This window comes from Eucalyptus grandis, chromosome 11 (assembly GCF_016545825.1).
Source record: "Eucalyptus grandis isolate ANBG69807.140 chromosome 11, ASM1654582v1, whole genome shotgun sequence".
Taxonomy (NCBI): domain Eukaryota; kingdom Viridiplantae; phylum Streptophyta; class Magnoliopsida; order Myrtales; family Myrtaceae; genus Eucalyptus; species Eucalyptus grandis.
Window position 1 is genome coordinate 19232079 of NC_052622.1, and position 26309 is coordinate 19258387.

Below are 26309 nucleotides of genomic sequence, written 5' to 3' on the forward strand. Positions count from 1 at the left end.
ACCTTTAAAAAGCTTTAGAAAAAGCCTGTCACTTCAGGAGATTCTCCCGATCTGCATAAATATCTTTGCGATATCGGAATTGAATGGTTTTCCAGGAAGAGGCCTTTGGGAACCAATGGAACGATATTGTTCCAGAGATGTTAATGTAAGTCATGATTTATTTTGTCTGCGAGTTTGCGGGTGTCCTTCGATGGACTGTGATGTTTCCTCAAGACATGCTCCGAGTAGATATCATATAAAAACCCACCAATTACTCAATTTGAGGAAATACTAGATCCTTACAAATAATGCAAATGTGACTGTTTGACAATGGAACACTGCGCAGACAACATTTCTCAGCGGAAACCTTAGACACGTGATTTCTAGAATTCAAGCAGATTATCCATGTCTTTCCATACTTTTTATATGCACAGGCAGTGCACAAGTTTTTATGAATGAGCGACTTTATACTCGGTGGCGATGAGCACCCCTGCGCTGCGATACAAGGCCATGTGAAACGGCATATAAACATCAACAAAAGGGAAAGACAATAAGCGAAAAGTGTAGAGATTCACGCAATACAAGAGAATCCGAAAAGCCAAGGAGGTGGCAGGAGTCAAGGGCAAGGTCATGGGTACTCTCGGCCAGAGCTTGTCCTGTCTTTCATCAACTGCAAGTATGGAAGCAAGTACAATTCCTTTTTCCCCGCCTCTCCAATGGGTCCCAAGATGTTTAGGATTCTCCAATTCGCTGATGCGGGGCCGGCTATTTTATGCCAATTGAAGTATGAAAAAGATTTTGGACCAGCTTCCTTCTAATATTATGCGCTATGCAGGCTGAATAAGTACCAAACTTCTGAAGAAGACAAAGTGGGAATGTATTCCTTATTCCATGCCTTGCTTCCGACACTCCAATGAAGAGCATCTCATCACCGAATTTTTAATCTCCATTTTGTAATGTATCAATTTCCAATGCTCAAGTCAACAGAATCTTCTAACATTCTGCAAATACAACCAATAAAATCATTTTCTTAGGGTCTCAATTAGAATGAAGAAACCGAAAGGAAGTCCATCACAATCAGATTTAGCTTATTTACTTGTGATCGCGTAACCCCAACAAGAGGATAAAAATGAAAGCGAGTTCTTCAGAATCTTCCCTAAAGGTGAGAAGGCGAAACAAGGTCTTTGGAGCTTTCAAGGCACACAGATGTAGTGGATTCCCTTCATCCAAGTCAGAAATTCCCCCATAAATATCCGGGAATCAGGTTCCTGCTTTTGCCAGGCAGAGAAATATGAATTGCCTAGGAAAAGGAAAAAAAAAAAATATTAGACAGAGGGATCTATTCTGGTGCTCGTTGCGAGGCTTTAGGGGCTATGGAAAGGTGTATTGAAGAGATTTTCAAACTGGTGGGCACTGTCTGAGAATGGAAACTAAAGAAGGCGTGTATGGCCCCGCGCTTAACAAAGTAGGAAGGACAATATCTCTTTTTGATGTCGCTATGAATATTGGATTGGGTCCAGCCCTCCCCGTGGCTCTGTCGAAGATTCTGTCCTCTTGAGCTAAACTCCCTTTATAAATGTCATTCCCTGCCGAAACCTTTCATTGAGCAAGATCAGAAGGCCAAGGATCAACAGTATAGGCTAGAGAGATCTTAGGAAGTTATCTCTGAATTTACTCCAATTCTGGACGAGACGCTGCGTGGCGTGGAAGATAGAATAAGTTAGTTTTGTTTGGAGCATAAACATATTGGATCACGAGAAAAGTGAAGCGCAATTCAGGTAAATCCTAGAGCTCATTTTAAATCAGGCAATATTGTTGCCTGAGCTCGTGCATCGAGTTTGACATGAGCCAGAGTCATTTTGCTACAGAAAAGCAAGTATGTACCATCACAACCAGCATCTGGGAAAGAACATCAGTCCTCCTTCAAGAATGCCGATCCCTTCAGACAGGCATATGTTTATACAAGGTGGTAATGGTCCTGGAGATTCAGGACTTGTCCTGTCGACTGATGCGAAGCCTAGATTAAAATGGACACCCGATCTCCATGAGAGATTCGTAGAAGCAGTCAACCAGCTTGGTGGAGCAGATAGTGAGTAAAGAAACGTTATGATGCAGAGTTCTTTCTGGAAATTTATGTGGAAAAAAATGCTGTGAACACCTGCTGATGCAAGTATTATCCTTTTATATTGCAGAGGCCACGCCCAAAACAGTCATGAAGCTTATGGGAATTCCAGGCCTCACCCTATACCACTTGAAGAGTCATCTCCAGGTAAATTGTTCGTCTTTGCTGAGCATTCATTCTAGCGCTTTCAGTGGTTGACTTCCATTTCAAACTCATGGCATGTTACTTTATAGCTCATCGAACAATGGACAAGCAACCCTTCTTATTGTTGAAATCTATATATTTTTCAAGATCGTTGAGAGTGAGCAAGTTGGGATATGCAGAAAATTTCCGGTTACTATATGTTTGGCAAATAATTCTAAGATCAAGTGCCTGACAATATAGCATGACGTTTCCAAACAAGACACAACCTTTCGCTTCTTAGTTCTTTCTTATGTAATAACTATAAAGTAACCTCATTTTTTTCCGGTGTAGAAATACAGGCTCAGTAAGAATCTGCATGGACAAGCAAACAGCGGGAACAACAAAATCGGTATGTGGAGATTATTTTATTCTCTGCAGATTCTTTACATGACAAGAAACCTAGAGATTTGTGGTGGATTCTCATAGAGAAAATCTAACTGGAACAAATTGCCTGGCACAGGTACTGTCGCTGTTGGAGGAGACAGAGTACCCGAGACAAACGGATCTCACGTTCACAATTTAAACATCGTACCGCAAACAAACAAGTAAGAACACAAACATTCTCCGAGTGGCAACAATTTTCATAAACAACTTGGAGCCGGCGCCTATCTATTTATACTAGACATCTTTCCTGAGTAAACCTTTTCCGACACAGAAACTTGCCTTTCAGTGAGGCGCTCCAGATGCAGATTGAAGTGCAGAGGAGACTCCATGAACAGCTGGAGGTAAAGAAGATTCCAAGCTTGTCCTTCACATATCACTCATTATGAGCATTAGTAGTGATCCATGAATCGAAGAACCAAAGGAAGTTTCAACCACAAAGATAAAAATGATCATGCGGGCATACTATTTTCATTAGAAGCAGAAACAGTAGAACCTAGAAAGAGCCAAAAACCAAAAAATGGTTAATAGAGTGCAGATTTGGATTAATATCTTAAATGGATAGACCAACTCGTGGCATAACTTATTATCAAAGGTCAGACAGTCCGGTCACTTCTATCAAGATTTTGTAAGGACGGTTACTTCTGTCTCCATCTAAATTCAGATTTCCTCGCTACTCTTCTCATTTAGATGTCATTATTAGGATAAAGTTCACGATCTCCCTACTCTGTATGTCATTATACTGTCTGTATTCGTAGAAAAACGTCCTGAGAAACCTGTCCAAACTCCATCAGGTACAGAGACACTTGCAGCTCCGGATAGAGGCTCAAGGAAAGTATCTCCAGTCAGTGCTCGAGAAAGCACAAGAGACTCTGGGGAGGCAAAACGTGGGCTCGGCAAGCCTGGAAGCCACCAAGCTTCAGCTCTCCGAGCTGGTGTCCAAAGTATCTACACAAAGCCTGAACTCTGCATTCCCGGACTTAAAGGAACTTCAGGGCTTATGTGCACAACAAATACAGACGAACCCGCCTACTGATTGTTCCGTCGACAGCTGCCTCACTTCCTGCGAAGGATCACATAAAGACCAAGAGATTCACAACAATGGCATCGGGCTAAGACCTTATAGCGGTGGTAGTGTGCTCTTGGACCCGAAAGGAATCACAGATGAGCCCAGAACAGAGAAGATCGAATTTAAGTGGGGTGGGGATCTGAAAGAAGACAGGATGTTTCTTTCGTATGGAGTGAAGGAAATGGAGAGATCTTTCCCTGGAGGACTAGGACAAGGCCACTTGTCCATGAGCATAGGCCTTGAAGGAGGACTAGGCTGTTCCGAGGTGAAAAACAAAGCCAAAGAAGTCGGAGGCAGCGTGAATTTCCTCGAAAGACTACACTCCAGAGCAGATTCAGTGAATATGGATAGCAATCAGAGATCCTGCGGGAACCAATTGCATTACTTTGAGGCGAAACTTGACCTCAATGCCCGCGAAGAAACTGATGTCGCCTCGAGCGGCAAACAGTTCGATTTGAATGGAAATGGATTCGGCTGGGGCTGAGAAGGGTCTATCTCGAGCTAAACCAGATCAATTCAATGGACAAACGCTTCCCAAGCTAGCGTTCCCCTGCAGCGAAGGATCAGTAGCTGGGAAGATGGCCAGCCACCGGCCATTGAGCCAGGAAATAATTTGCGTCGCCCAAATGTGTACACTATTTATAAGTAGATAAGCAATGGGGGCTTTCTAAAGCATACAAAACTATATTGTCGTAGGTAATTTTTCAATAATGTCAAGTTATATAATTGGAGCACAATTGGTGCTTAATTAATCTGAATAGAAATGGTTGATGCATCCTCAACCATAGAACTGTAGATCACAAGTGTTTAGTCTCATCAGATGGGAATTCTGAGAAACTGAAAAGCAGACAACTTATATAAAATGCTCATTCCATTTTGTAGAAGCTCAGCAGCATTGGAAATCTCATTCCCAAGATCAATCAAGATGGGATCACTCTGTTCCAGGCTACTCGAAGACCTTTCGTTCTGATACGCACACGTTAATTAATTGAGAAAATGTTTACTTCAAGAACTGAATTTCAGATTTGAAAGTTCATCTCTAGCTCAAGAAACTATTCATCAATCAATGGATATGGTGATTAGCTTGATATCAGTTGGAGAGCTCATCCTCACAGTTCACAACTAGTGAACTATATATAGGATATATCCGACACCGTCGGTACTAGTATTCTTATCAGGGTTCTTCACATGATTATTCGTGTCATTATTTTCGCAGATTGAGCGAGGGCAAGTGGATTGAGAGGCGATAGTTTCCTTCTCTCCTGGTTATTATAATTAGGCTTTGCCGGCGTTGCTTGGCATATTTTCTGCTTCTCCTTCTTCACCTGTTCATGCTCATTCAAATTGAAGCCTTCAGATATATATATTTTGGTAAGGTAATAATATATTGAGCTTTAACCAAAATAAACACAAGATTCAGCGTCACAAAACTTACACTCAAAAGACAACAAGTCAAAATGAGTGGAAGGGCGCCGAATGCAAAAAGCTTCTAAAAAGGGGGCAAGAAAAGCAGGCAACAGCAGCACTGCAAACAACAAATACAAAAAAGAAACCAAAACAAGCCAGAGCTAACAACGGCCCGCATCCAATCCAAGCTTCAAGAATGGCAGCAAAGATAACCGGGTGAGCAAGAATTATTGAACTCTCATAGAGGCTAGAAGCAAGAATTATCGCAATGACTATTTTCGTGGATTTCAAGGTCATTTATTTATTAGGCATCATATATATTGTCAAACTTCAATCGTTGGTCATATAGTTAAATGTTCTCACTTGTGTTATTTATCTTTTGTTTCATAAAATATGAATGGTTCGAAAAATACTTTCCTAAAAATAATCGCTTTTAAAAAAATAAATAAAAGAAATGATTAATATCCTGAAAAATCTCCAAACTAGTACATCAGTGACAAATTTATTGCAAATTAATTTTTTAACTATCAAAAATCCCAAACCGGTACATCCATGACAAATTTATCTTGACTAATCATAAAAAACCATAAACTGATACATTTATGATAAATTTATTTCAAACTAATTTATGCGACTGTCAAAAACACAAAACTAATACATTTGTGACAAATATACTCTTCATTAAATTAGATTAATAGCACGAAAAATCAGAAAAAAATTGTACAAATGTAACAAATGAAGAATAAAATCTCAAACTAGTTATTCAATTTAATAATTTGACGGTAAAATTTAATGGAAACTAACAGAGAGTAAAATTGTCATAATTATATCGGTTTTTGATAAATTTGTCAAAAGTATACCAGTTTGAGTTTTTGGTGGTCAAAAAATTAGTTTAAGGTAAATTTATCGCAGGTTTACTAGTTTGAGGTTTTTCAGGATATTAATCTTAAAAGAAATAAAATTTCACTATTTTTTAAAATATTTTAACACAAATTGTTATTGATAATAAAAACGTTATTTCATTAATTAATTATTTCAAGTGATACAAACAATCATTTTTAAGAAAATATTTTCCAAATTATTCATTTTCAGTGAAACAAATAGAGTTTACAAAAAATGAGCAATTTAGAAAACATTTTCTTAAAAATGATTGTTTATATTGATTATAAAAATGAATAAATAAAAATATTCTTATCATTTACAAAAATATTTAGATATAAATTGTTATCATTGATGAAAGCATTTTTTAGGAAAATGTTTTCCAAATTATTCATATTTTTTAAACAAATGAAGCCTAGCATTATTTCTAAAAGGTAAACATTCTTATTATGGTAATATTTAGTCTACTTTTGTTTCATAGAAAAATAATAATTAGAAAAAAAAATTATAAAAATAATGCTTATGTTGCTTACAAAAAAGAATGGTTAATACCTTAAAAAACTCAAAACTGGTACAACTCGACAATTTTATCCCAAATTATTTTTTTGACTACCAAAAACCCAAAACTAGTACATATGTGACAAATTTACCCTCCGTTAGCTTCCATTCGATTTTGTCGTTAAACGTGGTTGCTGACGTGGCAAGCCATGAATTCACAAGTTTAATACCATTAAAAACCCAAAACTAATATATTCATGACAAATTTAACCCAAACTGGTATATTTATGATAAATTTACTCTAAATTAATATTTTTGATCATAAAAAACCTAAATTGGTAATGTGCGGCACATTTACCCTCTTTCAATTTTCCCAAATTTGACCGAGTTGTGATGTCCGATCAATTTTATTTTCCGGATTACTCTAACATTGCCACCATATCATTAATACTTGATTTTTTTTTCTTTTTATTGGAATCATTATTAGAAAACTATTCAAAGACTACCAAATGTGCACTTCATTCTTGTGCCGAGAGGATGCCCATTAACTAAAAGATGGACAGATCGCTTGCACATATATACAAAAGAAGTGCACATATCGCAGTTGCTTCGCTCGTTTTTGGTTTGTTACAAACTTGGCTTTATATTTATATGTCTCAGCCCCACATGGTTTACTGCTTGTCCACAATCTATTTGTACGCTTACATATTACTCTTGCTTTGCTGGTCATTCGTGTTAGTCCATGTCCTTATTAGCGTTACATAGTATTTCCTACCTTGCATGTGAATGGTATGATTGACTCGTACATCACATGCTCATTGAAATGCCGGAACCAAAATCACTTATGTTTGTCACTGATCAAGTGTACTTTCAGTGTGATTCTTTTGTATATGTGCGCTAGCAATCTGTCCATCTTTTAGTTAATGGGCATTCTCTTAGCACAAGAATGAAGTGTACATTTGGTAGTTTTTGAAAAGCTTTCTAATAATGATTCCAATAAAAAGAAAAAAAATCAAGTATTAATGATATGGGAGCAATGTTAGAGTAATCTAAAAAAAAAAGAAAATGATTAGACATCACAACTCAGTCAAATTTGGGAAAATTGAAAGAGGGTAAATGTGTTGCACATGTACCCAATTAGATTTTTTATTATCGAAAAATTAATTTAGAGTAAATTTGTCATAAATATACCAGCTTAGGATAAACTTGTCATAAATATACTAGTTTGAGGTAAATTTGTTATAAATATATTAGTTTTGGGTTTTTAATGGTATTAAACTTATGAATTTCCACATGACTTACCACGCCAGCAACCACGTCAGCAAGATTAACGGCAAAATCGAACGGAAGTTAACGGATGATAGATCTATCACATATGTACCAGTTTGGGGTTTTTGGTGATCAAAAAAATAATTTTAGGTAAATTTGTCACAGATGTACCAGTTTGGGGTTTTTTAGGGTATTAACCCAAAAAAGAATGAATGAAAAATATTTTTATTATTCACGAAAAATATTTAGGCATAAATTATTGTCTATAATGAAAATATTTTCATTTAATTAATGATTTCAAAAAGTATAAGCGATCATTCTTAGAAGGATATTTTTCAAATCACATTACCATGATACAAACAAAGCCTTAGAGTATATAACTAAGCTAATAGTCCCCCATCTTTTAACACCATTCGCAAGCACTTTACGTCCTCTTGGGATAAGTTGATTATAGTCCTAAAATTGATCTGTTTTACTGTTCGAAATTACTAGCCAATAAAAAAATGTATATGACATTTCAGTTCTAAAACTCAAATGTAACAAATATAACATGTCTCTTCTCTTAGGGAAGATTGCATTGCAAATTCTAAAACTTTCATTCCGTACATTTAAGTCTTAAAGTTTTTAACTTTATATACTCGAATTCTTCTGTTATCTTCGTGAATGGTAAACACCACGGGGATTTCTTTACTGCTTTTAAAATTTTATGTAGCCGTTAATGCTGTGGGCGTTTACTCTCAACGCCAAAGCAAAGTCGTTGCTTTCCCGCCACACCAAGATATAGAAAAAATTAAAAGCTGAAAAATAGTTTCTTAAAATAAAACTAAAAAATAAAATTGAAATTGAATGTGAAATAGTATTATTCTAAAAATAAAAAGGAAGGTTGAAAATAAAATAAAAATAATGATCACTGCGGCCTTCGTCCTACTGGACGCCCCTCCCTGGCTTACGAGCACCCTCGCCAGCTTCGATGTTGCCACCATCGGGCAGCGGCGATGCCCCCAATAGCCTACCACCCCACGATTTTTTTTTTTAAACTTTTTTTTTATTTCGAATTTTCTTCAGAAAATTCTAATGTCGTTTTTAAACGTGTCATTTTCAGTTAAAGGATTGAAACGGTAACTAAAAAAGCCATGTATTGTAAGATATTAAAAACCCATATGACTCACGCGACCTTTTTGTCGACTTAAAATCTGACGTAGTCGATGAATGAACTTAACTACATGGAGTTAATAAATTTTATGACTTAAATGCTCGATATTCAAATTTTAAAGTAAGAGTGAACGAAGTTAACGAGTTTTTAGATTTGCGACTGAATGTTTCCCCTTTTACCTTCTAGGAGTACTAGAATCAAACTCTAGCTTCGCAAGCGAAGGGCAATTATCATAAAATAGCTCGTTCAAAAAGAAGGAAAAGTATAAACCCTAAAATTCAATTTCTGAATTTCAAACAACGACAACGTTTCAAGGCTAAAATGGAAATAATTTTTCTTTTGGTATTTGTTAAACATACAAGGTAGAATGTAATTTAATGTAGGATAAGATTGACAATTTTGGTAATATGGATCCTGACATACCAAATTACATTCAATAACTTTTGTGTTCAATAAATTTACTAGACCTTATCTTACATTAAGACATTACCGAATGTTATATCAGACTACCTCATTTTTCAAACCAAAATAGCTAATGTTACCAAAATCGCTTTTAATCGTAATCCATGTTGAATACTTTAATTTCGACATTTAAAAAGTTACCTAAGAAGACCTAAATGCACCGAATAGGCAGATTTGCTTGAAATAATCGTAGCTTGAGAATTTAACTCAATTTCTCACATGACAAACAAAGATTATTAATTCCTTTATCTATTTAATTTCAATAAATAAACAGATCCTCTCATGCACCTAGGTAATGTCATTTTCAAAAGTATATATTAGATCCAGTTAGATTTCAAACAATAAAATACAAAACCGAGATCCCGTTGGGATTACCTCTTTAAGCACAAAAAAGTTACTTATCGACATTAAACTAAAAATCAGACAAAAAAAATATCTAAGCTACGAAAAGAATTAGGAAAATATATCGAATGCATCGGTATAATTTATATTTATATATATAAAGACAGATGAGAGATCATTTTGGAAAATTTATAATGCTTAACGCGGAAGTAAAAAAAATTAATATAATTTTACAATGCTATAAGCGGAAATGAAAATTTGAAAATCCAAGGATCGCTCCAATAAAAAAACAAATACACCCTTTTTATGCCTGGGGAGACCTATTATGGAAAATGTATAATTCTTTCAGTATTTGGGATTAAAAAAAAGCGATTTTTCTTCCTTTTTCGCTGCGTCGCCTCCTCTGCCAACCTCCCAGACCAGAGCCGAAAAGCGAAATCCCAGAGGGCCCCACCCCCCCCGGGGGGGTTCAAGTTCAATGCCATGCAAGCGGGCCCCGCAGCGACGTCGTTCCCCCGCCTCGCCACCCTCTCCCTTACTCGCTCGCGTCCCGAAGCGAACGACAAAATCCTCTCTCTCTCTCTCTCTCTCTCATCTCTCGTGTTCATTTGGTGGCGTTACGAGCGTTCGAGCAAAACACTCCCCCGAAGCACTCGCCTCGCTCTCCCCTCACTTCAAAAATTCCCAACTCTCTCTCTCTCTCTCTCTCGCTTTCCGCCGTCGCCGGACGACACCGCCGCGCCCGCCGGCCGGGGGATTCGCAATGGGAGCCAGCCGGAAGCTCCAGGCGGAGATCGACCGCGTCCTGAAGAAGGTCCAGGAAGGCGTCGAGGTCTTCGACGGCATTTGGAACAAGGTCCGCGCGGCCGCGATCGCTCCGAAAAATTCCCTCGCCTTCGTCCTTTCGTTTCTTTCCTCCCCTCGCGATCGGGAACGTGCGCGGGGCCTTCTTTTTTTTTTTCTCCGTTCGGTTAATCGTCGCGTTGAATTCTCTTCTTATTCTTCTTCGTCCGTCCTTCCTCGTCTGACTTTGGCTGCAGGTTTACGACACGGACAATGCGAACCAGAAGGAGAAGCTGGAGGCGGACCTGAAGAAGGAGATCAAGAAGCTGCAGCGGTACCGCGACCAGATTAAGACGTGGACGCAGTCGAGCGAGATCAAGGATAAGAAGGTCTCTCTCTCTATTCTCGTGCTCTCTCGAGCTTGCGTCCGTCCTCAATTATCGTTGTGTTTTTTTGCGATCGGTGATCATCCTGCGACCATTTCTGTTTCGATCGTGACGTTTCGTCGGCCTCGTTTAGTTTGTCGTTGGCTGTCAGTTGTTGTAACAGTGTGCATGCAGGGTGGCTATGTTGTGTCGTGCGTCCAGAATAGTCGCCCTCGCATTTGGAGTTCTCGCGCGGGCTGAATTTTTCGATCGATCATAATTCGTTGTCTAATTCTTTTGTCGTGCGTTTGATAACACTCGATTTCATAAGTTGTTGGTGGTCCGGAGACTTTCGTCGGCATTACTCTGTACTCTGTTTGATTTAGTCTCGTGATCTTTTCGAGCAGGGTTAAGCATTTGATTCCCAGGAATGGCTTTGCATATTGATGTATAATATATGACATCTGCTATCCTGGAAATCAACTTTTGTATAAATCCGTCCTCCTAGATTCAGATGTATATTAAATTAAAGCAGCATTTGATGATCTTAGGGCAGAGCAGCAGTGGTGAATATTGATGTAGAATCATATTTTAGTTGAAGCTACAGTTGGGCTAAATATATTGCTTCTGTAGTAAGGTTAGCCAGTAGCAGTCTGTGCTGGATGTGTATGAAGCATAGTGTGGGCCATATGTCCATAAGAGCATCTACAATGGTTATTGACCTGACTTTTTTGTCATTTCATGGCCGGTGGCTTACCCATTCCGCAAAGTTCACAAGTATCCTGTTGGTAACTTCTGTTTTTGAAGTTTGATGTTCTTTTCAAGTAACCGTTATTTTTTGTGTGTTAATTAGGCATTTCCCATGTCACAGGAAAAGGATTGGTATTATGATAGCTATTTTGTTTCACAAGTTTTGGTAGTTGTCAAAATAGTCTAAGTTCTATCAAATTCTGTAGTAATTCAGCATTTAATGTAGATGATAGGAAGCATTGCTGACTTTGTCGGAAAATAAGCTTCTCCGCTATGGTAATAAAATCGTGCTGGAAATTTAACGGCTACTTCTTCCTTCCAAGACTTCGTTGTGAAATCTTCATTCAGTGATATTGACACCATATTTTTGCATCTCTCTCTCTCTCTTGTGCATGCACATCAAGTCGCACGCTTGCTCTCGGCTATCTAAGATCTGCTGTTGTATTGAAAATTGCCTTTTTATAGCTCCCTGCGAAAAATGAATTTTCCATCGTTCCTTACATTTTCAGAAATGGACTTTATATGGCATCAGCCAAATCTCTATTCCTCACCCCAGATTGTGGGATAACAATGAGTAGTTCTTCAATTTCCAATCCTAATATTTGTGTTTATTACTGAATTTAACTAATATCTGCATCATCAGATTTCAACAAGGCACAAATTAATTCAAAGTGCAATTCTGGTTCCTCGCTCTTACAAGGGGTATTTGATAAACGTTACAATGAATCTTTTTTTGTCATGTCAGAAGTCTGACTAGAAGTAATCTTAATTATTGAAGTATCTGTAATCTTAATTATTGAAGTATCTCAAATTGATAAGATGAGACTTCCCACAATATACTGGGCTATCAAAGTATCTCACATCAATTGCATTTGAGGTCTGAAATGGCCTTGTATGCATGTGATACCCCTCCACCTAATAGTTTAAGCTTTTGGGGTTGAACCTACTAACATTGGACTCAGGTCAAGTTTCAACTTCTTTTGATTTTCTTTGAATTGCCAAGAAAATGATTGGAAATATCATCAGTTTCTAGGGATAGTAGGAGCTCCAGTTGCTCTGACCACTCCAGTGGACTAGGAGAGTCCCACTTTATTTGTTGTATGCAGATCCTTCTCGATCTCATTCACCATTCTCCATCTCCAAGCTCATTGGATGATGTCATTCTGGTTTGCACATGAGGAGGGGACTTGAAGTACCCCACATTGCTAGCATATTGGATTCGTGCATGTGTAGTATTTCCCCATTTAATAACTTTAAGTTTTCACGATATGCCAAGATAAGTTAATTAGAGCTTTGTTATATTCCATGCCAAATAAAAGCTGCCACAACTTCTACTATGACTGGACTTAAGGTTTGTCAATGCAAGCAACTAAATGTACTGCTTATGAGGAATTGCGAGTTGTGGAAAGTATGATCTAGAGTTTTGTCTAGATGGAGAAACTAGGAGCAAAGATGTCATTTTTTTTAGCTATGTATGATAAGCCAGGGTAAGGTTGTGTTTTACTTATTAGTCTTTAGTTGCTTCCGTTATTCCTAAGATTTAAATAAGCAATGAGTATGGATTGCACAATATCATTAACTATGGCTTCCTCTGCTAATTAACTTTATTAACTACGTGAATATTTCTTTAGCATTCTTTATGCTTTGACTTGTCTAGATAAAGTAGATATAGAGTTGGAGGTGTTTTACCAAAGCGTTCGGGCACAAGGAGCATTAATTTTGTACATTGGCCTGCTATTGAGTAGACTAAGAGAATTAAAAGTGTTGCTTTTTCTGAACAAGCATTTGCTTAAAATGTTCATAGGCTTATGTTTCATTATTAGTTACTCATAGAGGATGGCTTATTTGTTGGTTGAAGACTGGAAATTGGCTGGACATTGGAGAGCAAATCACCAATTACTATGGACAACATTAATTAGGCATTTATTCCTTCTCAATGTTCTTGTAAATGTTTTCAGTTTTCTCATAGGTTTTGAAGCCAAAAGCACACCGAGTGGTACCCTGCCTTTTAATATCCACTCTGTAGCATAGCATTTATATAGTATGAGGGCAGTAATTTTAATAATGTCCAATCATCTTATCTAGTTCTTTATTTAAAATATCCCCCCACAAAGCAAAAGAAGAAGTTTAGTGTAGTTGTCATTTTATTTGGTATTTTGTTCATAATAGGGCAGAAATATAGTCACGACAATGCAACTGCATTACGCCCTTTGAGTTTCTTCTAAGAAGAGTTAGAAGGCGATAGTGGAAAACCTGGAAAATTTCCCGCTTCACATGGCCCATTTTGGCGTAAAGATGCCTGCAATTCCAATTGAAAGATCAAATGATTATATTCCATAACAATGATAATCCTGATGTTTGTATAAAAGAGATTACATGCTTCATTAATACAATGTTCCTTGCTGGATAAATAATCAGATATAGTTTTAGTTCCGCAATGGGTGTGCTAAATCAAGTGATACCATAGTAATTGAAATCATAAATGTGATGCTTTTGGAGTTTCTTTCCTTTAAGACGGTTGACAGTGCCTTTATTTCTGAGTGCATGTATTGGTGCTGTGCTTTGAAGTTGACGATGTTTGTTTTGGAACTACAACTCTATCACTATTGTACTCTGTATTGTGCATCTTGCTGCATTATTATTCCTTTTGGTCAATAAGTGCACGTATCATCTACAGTATACCTTTTCCTTTGCACAGTGTTTCCTTAAGGTGGCAGATGTACTAACTTAATTATTTTTGACCTCGCTGGTGAGACTAAATTATGAGTTCCTTTTGAGGTTAACCAATATCGGGTGCTCCTTGAAATGGTCTGTTTGTCGTAACATTGGTTCTTTGAGCCGAAGTCATCTATTAAGTCAGTTGACTATAACATACTTTCTTTTGTTGATCTAGGTCAGTGCCTCTTATGAGCAGTCTCTGGTGGATGCCCGAAAGCTCATCGAGCGTGAAATGGAGAGATTTAAGATCTGTGAGAAGGAAACAAAGACGAAAGCATTCTCTAAAGAAGGCCTTGGTCAACAACCTAGAACTGTAAGAACTGCACACTTGCATTGTCCTTTTGCATGGTGTTAAAAAGAATTTGTCCTCTCCTGGTGGGACATAAGGTTAATTTGGCTATATATACAAAATTCTGAATATAACCCTTTTAATTCTAGTAGATGAGCTTCATGATTATTACTGGGCATTTGTTTTCTGTTTTTGGCTAATCTTTGAAGAATTAATCACCTTTTGTCTACTTGATGCAATCTCTTTCTGAAAAGAAACGAACTTGACAAATCTCAAAGGCATTGGCTGTTTTAAGTTTTGATGAATGTCTGTTATTACCACAATTTTTACTCACATGAAAAGAATTAATTCAGGTTGAAAAGAAGGGGTTACTAGTAATATGGGGAAATTGCTGTCGAACTAAATTTGAAGAAACTGCATAGGGTATTCTGTTTCTTTATTATTTTTTACAATACTTCATGGCAGTTCCTCTTTTGGTTGCTATATAGATAAGGATGCTTGAAGGACATGTTTGATGTTCAAGTCTCTTATGCTTTGTCCGTGGAACATGGAGAGTAGGAAAGGGGGGAGAATATTCAAAATCATCCTCATTTTCTCTTCCTAGAAATCTTAAGATTTTCCCATTTTCTACACCTGCCTCCCATTTTTCTGCCCCTCCCCTCCTTCCCAAACAAAGCATTGATCTTACTTTTCTTGGCCTCCTACATTTTGACGAGATTGGACATTTTATTGCTTAATTGAAGAGCCCCAGTAATATTAGTGTGTTTGCTTGCCTATTCATCTTCTTGCGATAGGATCCAAAGGAGAAAGCTAAGTCAGAGACAAGGGATTGGATAAACAATGTGGTAAGGGATTAATCTTTTGTTCCTTTATTTTTCCATTATGCTTCAGCACCTGAGAAAACTAAGTCACCTGAAAATGCTACTTGCCCTCTAAGATCTATGTGAAGTACTCTCGTAAAGAATTTTTAACTCTCTCCTTGGACAGGTTGGCGAGTTGGAAACCCAGATTGATATTTTTGAAGCCGACATTGAGGGGCTTTGTGTGAAGAAAGGAAAGACGAGGCCTCCTAGACTGGTAGGAACTATAAGGGAAAATCCAGTATTTTGTTAGTAATTTGGCTGGGTGTTGATTCACTTGGTTAACATTGCTCTTTTACAGACACATTTAGAGACATCCATCGCTCGCCATAAGGCTCATGTTATGAAGTTGGAATTGATTTTGAGGCTGCTGGATAATGATGAATTGAGTCCTGAGCATGTTAATGATGTCAAAGACTTTTTGGATGACTATGTGGAACGAAATCAGGTTAATTTTCAGTTTCTTCTGTTGTTCATTGTCGCATGGACTTGGCTGCTAATATGACAGCATTGATCCTACAACATATGCATACAAATATGAGATGCATGCAGTACCACCTTGTAACATTGGAAAGGATAATAAAAACCATTTGCTGCCCTGTTCTATCACTTTGTTTTCGTTTAAAGAAGAATATCACATGAACTGGAGATAGGATTGTTGGTGTACTCAAGGGCAAACTATGCTTAAGCACAGTCATGCTGTTGCATGTTTAAAAGAATGCAGGTAATGCTTGCAGAGTCTATTAGCTTAGGCATGGTTTATTCCATTGAATAGTATTCAAATAGATTGCAACTCATTTCATTCAACTGAATTGGGGATGTTATGATGTTTTGGCAGGGTCATTTGAAGAAGCAAAAATTTTCACTTTAGTAAATTTTACAGGATGCAATATTCATCTCTGATTTTCTTTAAACAACAATACCTTTTGAATTCATATTGAACAAAAGAAAATTTATTGTGTTCTTCCATATTCTTAAGAAGACACCATTTTCCTCAGGTGATGTGTCTGTCCGCAATGGACTAGCATCTCCTATAATACTTGATCTTTTTCTTTGGCGCCCTTGTTGGTACAATTCTTAATTTAATGCAGAAATTTTCAGTCTGTGAGCACAAGTTGTATTTTTATGTCACTTTTGTATAACAAGTGCTGTGAAACCCAGTTAATGGGACAATTGTTGATAAATTAAGTAACCCTGGAACACCAACTGTCATATGGTCTGTGGTGCTTGCATTATATACTGAACTCTTTATGCAAGGTTAAATTCAATTGCACTTCTGTCTGATTTGTATAGTCAAGTAAATATTTTTGGAAATAGTAGTTGGGAAAGCATACAAATGTAGTAGCAATTTATGTTTCCCACTTGGATGCACTATGGTACATACCTGGCCATTTCATTCCTCAATAAAGATTTATGCTTTTCTAATATAACAACCTAGTTTGGAGACATTAGAGCCCAGTCAATTTCTATATAAGACAGTTGCTGATACCTCTGACAACTTTACCTGATACTGTAATTTTAGTCCACGCTAAAGGTGTTCTGCAGGTGGGGCATTTTTCTGTTTAGTTACTTCTAATATTGCTCAGACAAATAAGTCCTTGCTTTAAGTTGATATATATTGTTGTTCACACTGGACAACTATCTCTGCAGGATGACTTTGATGAATTCGGTGATGTAGATGAGTTTTACAACTCATTGCCATTGGAGAAAGTGGAAGCTCTTGAAGAGCTGGTTACCTTCGGTCCTCCTGGTCTCTTTAAGGTGTAGTAGCCATGCTTTTAATATTTTTCAAGCTTCAGAATGATATTTTCTTTTTTCTTTTTTCTGTTTTGAGGTGCTGCACTTGAACTACGCAGGCAGCCATTGATGGTTAAATCCATTTCAAAAGTACTTGTAACATGGTGTATGTGGATAGGTCTTCATGTTTTCAAGTGTTATTATTTGTTTATAAAATGGTCCTTTTCTTTGCTCCACATGATTGTTGCAGTCCAAGGATTACGACATGAGATACTAATATCTTGAAAATATGTGACTGAAGACAATCTATTGTTTGACAGGGGACACAATTTCTGAGCTTGAAGAGTTCTCCAATTGCAGCAGCACCTCACCTGGTGGTAAATATTTATTATTCTATTTTCAACTTAGATTATATGATAAGGCCATGATTGTGCTGCTAAAGTCATGCTTGTTTCCTCAAAATTGCTGTGCTTCACCTTTATTTTGATGTTGCCTGCTGATTGTTGCTTCTTTAGGATACTACTACAACTGCTCATCATCAAGAAGGTTCCTTGGTCCAAGAGAAAGTTGAAGACACAAGCTCTAAAGATGCCAATTCAGATATTACTGCAGCAATTCAGCCAACCAAAACTAGTACCATAACTTGTGCCGTTTCAACACCTATGGGAACTCATGCTGATTCTGTTTCATCAAATATTCTTTCTCATAGCCCATCTGGTGTGTCAACTACTTCAACAGTTATTCCTGGTCCTACTCAAGTTTGTAGTGTCCTGGAAAATGAAGGTTCTGCCAATTCATCTACTTTAAATTTTTCTACTTCTGGCAAGGAGGAAGAAAATGTGAACTTCCCGGGTCGCCAACCATCTCCCTCCCTTAATGAGGCTGGGATTTTGAGTGGAATGGCTGGGGGTGCTCTATCCAGTCAATTGTCATCTAGTATACCTTCAGCCAACATGCTTTCGGGTAGTGGAACCAATATTTTGGCCCCTTCTACTTCAGACATAGCAAAGAGGAATATTTTAGAAGCTGAGCAAAGACTTGGAAGTAGTGGAACAATGCAGTCTCTAGAGTCCCCCTTGGACAATAGAATCTTCTTCCCTCAGGGGGTGAAGGCTAATGAAGTAAATGGATTTGTTGATTCTGGTAGTGGTGCTGAGGGTTCATCTATGGCTGGCAGGATTTTTTCACCTTCTATAGTTACTGGCATGGAGTGGAGGCCTGGAGTTTCTTTTAACCAGAATCAATCGGTATGCTATTGTGTACCTCTTTCAATGCTTGATTGGGTGCTGAATCATTTTTTAATTCTTGATTGTGCTTTGCTAACTCATGTTCCAAATTTGCAACCATAAAGTTCTCTGATTTGATTGTATGGCGGAATCTATCATTTTGCGTCAACTGAATCCTTAGGTTCATATCATTTCGCATTTATGTGAAAAGACTTTGCTCTGGTGCTGTGCAAGAAATTAAAACTTACTTTTGATGTCTGCTTTTCTGTCTGTCTTACCATGTGTAGAAATCTGCATAGCCACTTTTGAGTGCCATCGCTATTGGCATGTATTTGATGGTTTGCCTCAGTAATGCAAAAATTCATCTTGGACTCAGCTTTCATTTATCTTTTGTTGTCTGTATCTACCATGTTCGAAACATATTTACACCTGTTTTTATGTTTATAATGCCATGGCTTGCATTTGTTTGTTTAGATTCAGAATTTGTCCCTCTTCAGACTAAACAGTTCAAAATCATCAGTAGTGGTTACCAAAGACACTCTTGGAGAATTTTTTCGCAAACAAAGGCATCCCTTGAGGTTGCTTTTCTTGTGCCAAAGATTGCTTGAGATGATATTTTTGGGGTGGGGTGGGGGAGGGGGAAGGATTAGGGGGTATAATTAGCTATAAATGATTTGATTATGGTTGTATGGTAGTCAAAAGCACTATAGTCAGCACAATTGATGGAACTTGTTACTCTGGTGTCCGTTGACCAGAGATCTGTAAAGTGGACTGGTTATGACTTATTCTCTCAATGCAGAACAGAACTTTGGTAAGCAAAAGTCTTCCCAGAAGTTAAAGAAAAATGGAAAGAAATTTTTTCCTTAATCCTCTTGGTACTTTTAAGGAGAGTATATTGGCAGAGTTTTTAGAGGGAAAGAGACGTAATTAGAGAAAGATGGTTGGGCAGTCCTCATTGGGTAGGTGACTGAGCATTTTGTATATAGAGAGGCTACCACTGTGTGGGCCGGCATTTCCCTGATGCTTGTTTAATATAAGTGCTCATAGAATTTCTGTACTGCATTCGACCAGGGGCACGCCCGGGGGAGAACTGAAATAGCCCCTGATCAAAGGGAGAAATTTTTACAGCGTTTTCATCAAATGCAGCAACAAGGTCACAGCATCTTTTTGGGCATGCCTCCCTTGGCTGGAGGAAATCAGAAGCAGTTTTCTGCACAACAGCAAGGCCCCCCCTTGCAGCAGGTTCTTCCTTCTCGATTAATTTTATCTATTCTTTATCAAATACTCTTCCGTCAATAGTGAGTATATTGGGACACAATCTTCAGTTATCACTGGAAGTTAGTTGATCTGTGATAGATTTCAAATCTCTCTCTAGTTCTTGGCAGACACGCCCACTGTGTGCATTTTATTAGATACCTTGTTATTAGTCATGAGTAAAATTGTCTTGTCAATATTTGTACTATCTATTGAGCCAACACTTGAATTTAGATACCTTGTTATTAGTCATGAGTAAAATTGTCTCGTCAATTTCTGTACTATCTATTGAGCCAACACTTGAATTTAGTATCAGCCCCCAATAAGTCCATCTACTCCACACTATTAATGCCTATTGAAGATACAATTGTATATTCTATCCCTGACTTGAAGTAGGATCAGTGTATTCAGTGTTATTATGAGATGGTTTCTACTTAACAGTTTGCAAGCATTTCATATGCTGTAATCTTTGTGTTGTATTTTTTAGTAATTGCCCCATACGGGTAGCATTTTTTTTTTTTTTTTTTTGTGTGGTCATTTTGGCTTTGTTCTGAAGTTCAATTACTTTTTCATACCCTTTCTACAAAAATTGTGCAGTTCAATTCTCAAAGCTCATCGATCTCTCCTCAAGTCAGTATAGGGCTAGGATCACAAATGCCAGGTCTTAACAATGTATCTGGCTTGGCTCTGCAACAACAACTGGGTTCCATCCATCAACGGTTCAGTCAGCAATCTTTTGCTCTTTCAGGTCCAAGAGATTCCGCTACATAGCTCTTATTTGCAACAATATAGAGTACCATCAAATATTGGGATCAGCTTGACTCAGAATTAGAGTTTCTGAATCATTTGAGACATGTAATGGCTCCAATTTCTGGAATTTAGCCTTCTTTTGTCTTTTCGGGCTTTTAGCTCTGGAAGGAAGGGCCTGCTTTGCAGCCATTGGGTCATGAGCATTCATACTTGCTATCTGTATACTGTTGCTGGTCTGCATGGTTGTGCATGGAGCTTTATTATTCAATTTAGAAACTCAATTTGAATATTCCCAAATGGCTAGGATTGCATGGAGGCAGCCTAACACAGTTTTGAATAATTCTTCCTTGAAAGGACGTAACGAGAAAAAACAGTAGATGGAATGGACTGTGTTTTTGTTATCCATACATATATAATATTATTGTTAGTCATATAAGGCTTCAATTCATTGTCCTTCTTCAGTTTACTTTCTTTTTCCCCATAACCTGACTTATTGAATGAAGCCTTGTCACTTCAATTGTGAATCCCGCAAAGCTACACAAACCGGGTACGGGTATACCTATTGTTTAATGCATAATTAGGATACTTGACGAATTAACTTCATGTTATAGACTTTGCCCTGGGGAATTTTAGATTCCCCAGTTACATTTTCTGATCCAAACACTGATAATATGCCTGGCATCCTATATAAAACTCACAATTTTAGTTCATCCTTTTCAAAAGGTAATCTAACTCTTAAAACCCATCGATAGTCAAATGGTAAACCCATTTCTGTACTACAGCTTTAAATTATTGCTACATTATATATTTTATTTTTTCATCAAATAATTGATTGTGCATACAAAGAACTTAGGACTCTTCTTCATGGAGCAATTCTCTATCTTTATCTATTAAATACTCCAACCATCCACTGTTTTTTGTAATTTTGTTTGTTTGGGGGGACTTATGTTTTCAGCCTTTCTTTTGTTTGTTTGCGTGGTGAGCCTTGTTCACTGAGACTCCCTTTTTTACTTTTATTTAATGTCAAATATTTCAAAACTTCAAACATATAAATGAGTTTCTAAAATCATGTTTTCTTACCTTTTTTTTCTTTGTTTTGTGAAAGTCAAATGTTTGTATTTGAACTTTTATTTCCTTATGTTGATGAAAAATCTCAGTAACTTTGGGTGTGAGGCCACTTTATTTTTTCAACTTTGTTCTGTTAGAGTGCTTCAGCAAGGCTAGACTCCAATTGGAGTTATCTTAAGATCAGTTGTTGATGTGGTTTACTTCAAAAATATTTTCATCAGCCTGTATTGCAAACCATAGTTATTTGATACCAGGCATGCATCATGCAGAAGTTGGCAATGGGAAAATTCAGGAGCAGCTGGGGGAGCAGAATCTACCTGATTATTCAGGTGCTGATTCTGCTGTTAGGTCTGGAGTGGGCAAGAATACAATGAATGAGGATGATCTGATATTCCCACAAGCATCAGATGTAAGTTAATACATTTCAACATTGATGAAGCAGCTTTACTTGTCAATCTTCTGTTTCTCTTTTTCCTAGAAATGCCCTTTTGTATTTTTCTTATAATATCAATGGATACTGTTTGCTTTTCCTTTTTGATGTAAAGTCATGTGAAGCTTTGTGTCAACTGTTCAGAGAGTAATACTTCTCATCTGAAGTCATACACAATCTAATTTGAGCCATGTGGTTCTGCACTCTGCTAAGTGATTAATCCAAGCATCTGGTTTTCTTATTTTATCACGCTGGACCACTGGTTTTGCCTCTGGTTTATCAAAACAACAAAGTCATGTTGTCTGTCAGATTATCTAATGGCCACCAATTTATGGCTTTGCCCATGATGGCTGGCCTCCCTGTATTTCTTGCATATCTTCCCAATGCCCATGTGAAATGCTTGTGCTCTATCAAGCTATTGCATCATTGTTGAGGTTCAAATGCTTCTAGCTTCACAAGTCCTAAAATAGGACAATGATTTTTCTTTCACAGAAAAACTTGTTTCTAGTGGACCTTATGCAACTGTAGTATAGTTTTGACCATGTGATACTTCAAAAGATACTACCGTGAATCGCTTGTTCATAACAATCTTGGGCCATGGACCCAAGTTCCAATTTGGTATTTGGGCTGTACGAGGTGAAATTGCTAACATCAATGGTGCAGTGCCTTATAATGTATTTTGTTTTTTGATAACACAGTAAAATATATGCTTGAGTGCTGGGAACCTTATCACAAAAGTCTTGACTTTATTTAGCATTAGTTATTTAGCTGTAGATGGATCTGATCCAATCATACATATTCCTGGCGTAATTTGTGTAATAGGATCAATACTTAGAACCTTAGATTTATATGATGCAAGTATTATATCAGAGAATTTTGTTTTTCTCGTGTAATAGAATTAATATTTAGGACCTTAGATTCATATGATGCAGGAATTATATCAAAGAATTTTGTTTTTCTCTTAATGGCATCTAATCTTTTGGATTTGTTGGTTTGTTTTTATGGTCGAAATTGATATTCACTTTATTTTATTGCTACTGAAGTCAGAATCCTGATCGAGTTGACTATGCTTGAACTTAAGTGCTTCCTGATATAACATAAATGTATAATTTCAAACTGAATGATTAGTGAAATGACATGGTAAGTTAGGTGGGGACTCTGGTTGGTCAGTTTAAGTGCAGACTTGTGACTTAGCGTTGGGTGGCAGGGGTTCATGACTAGTGGGCTTGAACTATAACCAGGCAGACATTAGTAAGCCAACCATGAATTCCTAAAACATAGAGGAAAACATCTGAGTGATGAGGGTAATGTTAAATCTTTCTGAGGAGAATTCTTGCCTGGCTGTTGCTCGCCTCTTGGTACTATATCAGATGGTTTCATATGTAGAGAGTCTAAGGGATTGTTAACTGTAGTAGATTGGTCTGATGCTGGCTAGTTCTCTTGATTAAGTGTTTCTGATGTTTCTTGATCTTCATACATGTGCTAACTCCTGGTGCATTTTGTGAATGCTTCAACAGTATCACCTAAACGCAACCAACGTCTATGTGCATCTAATGTATATGCTTACATGCTTGCATAAGTTTTGGTGCTAAAGATGGTGTGAACATAGGTTCTTGTGTCTGCTTTATGCCACAGGCTGGATTAGTGGGCTCTTTTGCAGAGCCTGCTCAGCTTCTTAGAGATACTGACCTATCCCCTGGGCAACCTTATCAGCCCACTCAACCTTCTCAAAACCTGGGATTTATTGGGCGAAGCAGTAGCTCTGACCTTGGTGCTGTTGGTGATAATTTTGGTTCATCAAGTTTGAGTCATGGAGGCCATCGTGATCAGATATACAATCAGGCAATGCTTGAGGCTGCGTTTTATAACCTTCCTCAACCAAAGGACTCAGACAGGGCAAGTAGTTATATACCTGTGTTATACAGTTTTATGTTACGTTTTGCTTATAAAAGTAATAGTAATTCTAGTATATGCTCATACAATGATCTGATGTTTGTCTACTACAGAGGCGTCCTGTTGACACGCCTCCTAGCTTTCCTCAAGTACAAGCGCCCATCGTGAAGACAAAAGCTTTTTGGGAACGATTAGGCAGGGACCCTTGTTCTGTGGATACCCTTTTCTTTGCATTTTACTATCAACAGGTATCTCCTTATATGGATGACATGTTTTTTGACGCCTTACATGTGCATGCCCTAGAACGAGTGCCTTCTAGAGTCTTCCTCTTCTCTAAGGTAATACTTTCTCTGATTCACTCAATTGTATCATGCTGAAATGGTGTTCTTCAGAATACTTTTCAACAATCTATGGCTGCAAAGGAGTTGAAGAAGCAGTCTTGGAGATATCACAAGAAACACAACACATGGTTTCAGCGGCATGAGGAGCCAACATTTGCCACAGGTCAATATGAACAGGGGAGTTACATTTATTTTGACTTCCATGCTTCAGAAGACAACACGCAGCCTGGATGGTAAGTTTAATTGACTTGCAAGTCACATACATGCTCTATCTGGTAATCTTTACTTGATAAATAACACGGATATTATCAGGACTATTGAAAACCTGTGTATCAGCCATTCATCTTTGAATGTTACAAGAGGATGTTGATTAAAGGGGTTCAAACCCCAAGGGTTACTCGAGTGCTAAGCGTGTTCATTCTCCTCACCCATGGCTTGGTTTTAAATCACCACACTCACACATTTTCTTGGGGCCACACCCAGGAAAACAGACTTATGTGTCTCCAATAATTAGGCAGTGTGTATGGGAGGCGAGAATGTCACACCCGATGTAAGATTACTCAGGTGCTTAAAGAACCTCAGACACCCATTGATATCAACAGAAAGGAAAAGATTATAGAGGTCCCATACAACGTGCAGATAGTTATATCCTTATCGAAGTAAATTTCAAACCAATCATTTTGAGTCACTGAGAAAATTTTGTAGATCTATTTCTGTGAGAGCAATGTGGTTAAAGACGGACTTATACTATTCACATGCAATAGATGAATAGGATATCCTCTTAGTTGCCTACATCATAGTCCACTTGGCTTAAATATTGTAAGAAAATAGATTCCCATTGCTTACATATTTATAGTAATTAGAGTTTGATTGAATTTCTTGACTCTTGAAAGTCTCTCTTGTATTGTACCGCATCTGCTTTTTGCATTTGCCTCCACATGCTTTTGGGATGGAGTCTGTAAGCAACATCTTGGTAAATAAATCTTTACCTCTTCCTTTTCATTAGATATTTTGTTTTAATTTGATATTTTATACCCTTAGGGAGTGCGTGCATGCCTGTGTCCCAAGGCATGTGCTTGAACATGCCTGATTGGTCTATCTGCCTGAGCCACGCATGTTCACAGTGCACGTTTGTGTGATTGTTTTCTACAGTCTAAATGAAGACTTTATGTTGATTTCCAAGCTATAAATAATTTGAAAAAATGCAAGATAGAACTTTTATGGACTGTTTGCATGCCTTCATCAATTTGATTTCCAGGTGCCAGAGGCTCAAGAAGGACTTCACATTTGACTACCGTTACCTTGAAGATGATATAATGATATAGGTGACCAGTGGTTTCCAACCCTGACTCTCATTGTTCGTATTATACCGATTTTACTGGTAATTTTCAAAAAGCCCTTCTGTTTTCATTAATTTGCAGACGGTGTCATTCTATTTACATTCTGTTTTTTAAGCTCAACTCTATGATCCCTGCACGTGCTTACACGACCTTTGGCTTTGCCAGTGCAGATAGCAACAAACATACCGTGTCCTCATGTGCATTACAATCCAGTTGCAGGTTTACTGCTACATCGAGATTCTTAGCTTTCTCCTCTTTCCTTGGACCATCTGCTTTTCAACGGATGCCAAAATGTCATCCTTTTTCACAGCAACTATTATCCTCATCTCGGGACAGTTGTGTAAATTTTAATCTCCGTGTCCTTATGCACTTATATGCCAAATGGTTTTATCTGTTACCCTCACTTTAAACTTTCTCTGGACAGCTTGAATTTGAGGGAGAAACTTCTGTTTTTTACTGGAATCCTCCATCATCCAGATATCTGCATTTGGTCCATAATAATACTTTCTTGAAGAACAGTTACCGAAATCTTGTTTCTCATCCGTGTTGATATTAGGGTTGGCTTAGTCGACAAATGTGCCAAGATACAGCTTATGATCCGAAGGACTAGATACTTCGGTATGTTTGACTTACATCCTGAGTAAAACAGCACTTGCGGAGCCTGCTGTCTCTAATTTGGTGGTAATATGACCAAAGTAACTACCAAATTAGAGCGGACCAAAGTAACTACCAAATTAGAGCAGATCAAGGCCGCTAAATTT

At 37.7% G+C, this 26309-nt stretch overlaps 2 protein-coding genes across 3 annotated transcripts; both read left to right on the top strand.

Annotated features, from left to right (window-relative positions):
* Positions 1 to 1521: 1521 nt before the first annotated feature.
* Positions 1522 to 4618, top strand: LOC104425247 (myb-related protein 2). Of its 2 annotated transcripts, none has more exons than XM_010037886.3 (7): positions 1522 to 1757; positions 1848 to 2068; positions 2172 to 2248; positions 2576 to 2633; positions 2745 to 2829; positions 2955 to 3009; positions 3460 to 4618. In XM_010037886.3, exons 2-7 carry the CDS (start codon positions 1858 to 1860, stop codon positions 4216 to 4218), a joined length of 1245 nt encoding a protein of 414 aa, XP_010036188.1. In that variant the 5' UTR covers positions 1522 to 1757; positions 1848 to 1857; the 3' UTR covers positions 4219 to 4618. The 2 variants fall into 2 exon arrangements, with proteins under 2 accessions (XP_010036188.1, XP_010036186.1); XM_010037884.3 differs by having other exon boundaries at positions 1526 to 1757; positions 2940 to 3009.
* Positions 4619 to 10507: 5889 nt separating this feature from the next.
* LOC104425248 (CCR4-NOT transcription complex subunit 3-like) lies at positions 10508 to 25533 on the top strand. The gene is made up of 16 exons (XM_018864848.2): positions 10508 to 10600; positions 10785 to 10916; positions 14536 to 14673; positions 15444 to 15494; positions 15637 to 15726; positions 15811 to 15957; positions 17160 to 17270; positions 17567 to 17623; positions 17762 to 18493; positions 19544 to 19714; positions 20324 to 20474; positions 21799 to 21953; positions 23610 to 23888; positions 23981 to 24115; positions 24260 to 24441; positions 25467 to 25533. Exons 1-16 carry the CDS (start codon positions 10508 to 10510, stop codon positions 25531 to 25533), a joined length of 2691 nt encoding a protein of 896 aa, XP_018720393.2.
* The last annotated feature ends 776 nt before the right edge of the window (positions 25534 to 26309 follow it).

What these genes read in the sequence shown, in the direction of transcription:
- LOC104425247 (XM_010037884.3), top strand. Translation starts at nt 1,858, where the DNA reads ATGTACCATCACAACCAGCATCTGGGAAAGAACATCAGTCCTCCTTCA. An exon ending in CCAGCTTGGTGGAGCAGATA is followed by an intron (nt 2,069 to 2,171) that starts GTGAGTAAAGAA and finishes TTTATATTGCAG; the next exon opens with AGGCCACGCCCAAAACAGTC. An exon ending in ACTTGAAGAGTCATCTCCAG is followed by an intron (nt 2,249 to 2,575) that starts GTAAATTGTTCG and finishes TTTCCGGTGTAG; the next exon opens with AAATACAGGCTCAGTAAGAA.
- LOC104425248 (XM_018864848.2), top strand. Translation starts at nt 10,508, where the DNA reads ATGGGAGCCAGCCGGAAGCTCCAGGCGGAGATCGACCGCGTCCTGAAG. An exon ending in CAGCAGCACCTCACCTGGTG is followed by an intron (nt 17,624 to 17,761) that starts GTAAATATTTAT and finishes TTGCTTCTTTAG; the next exon opens with GATACTACTACAACTGCTCA. An exon ending in GACAACACGCAGCCTGGATG is followed by an intron (nt 24,442 to 25,466) that starts GTAAGTTTAATT and finishes TTTGATTTCCAG; the next exon opens with GTGCCAGAGGCTCAAGAAGG.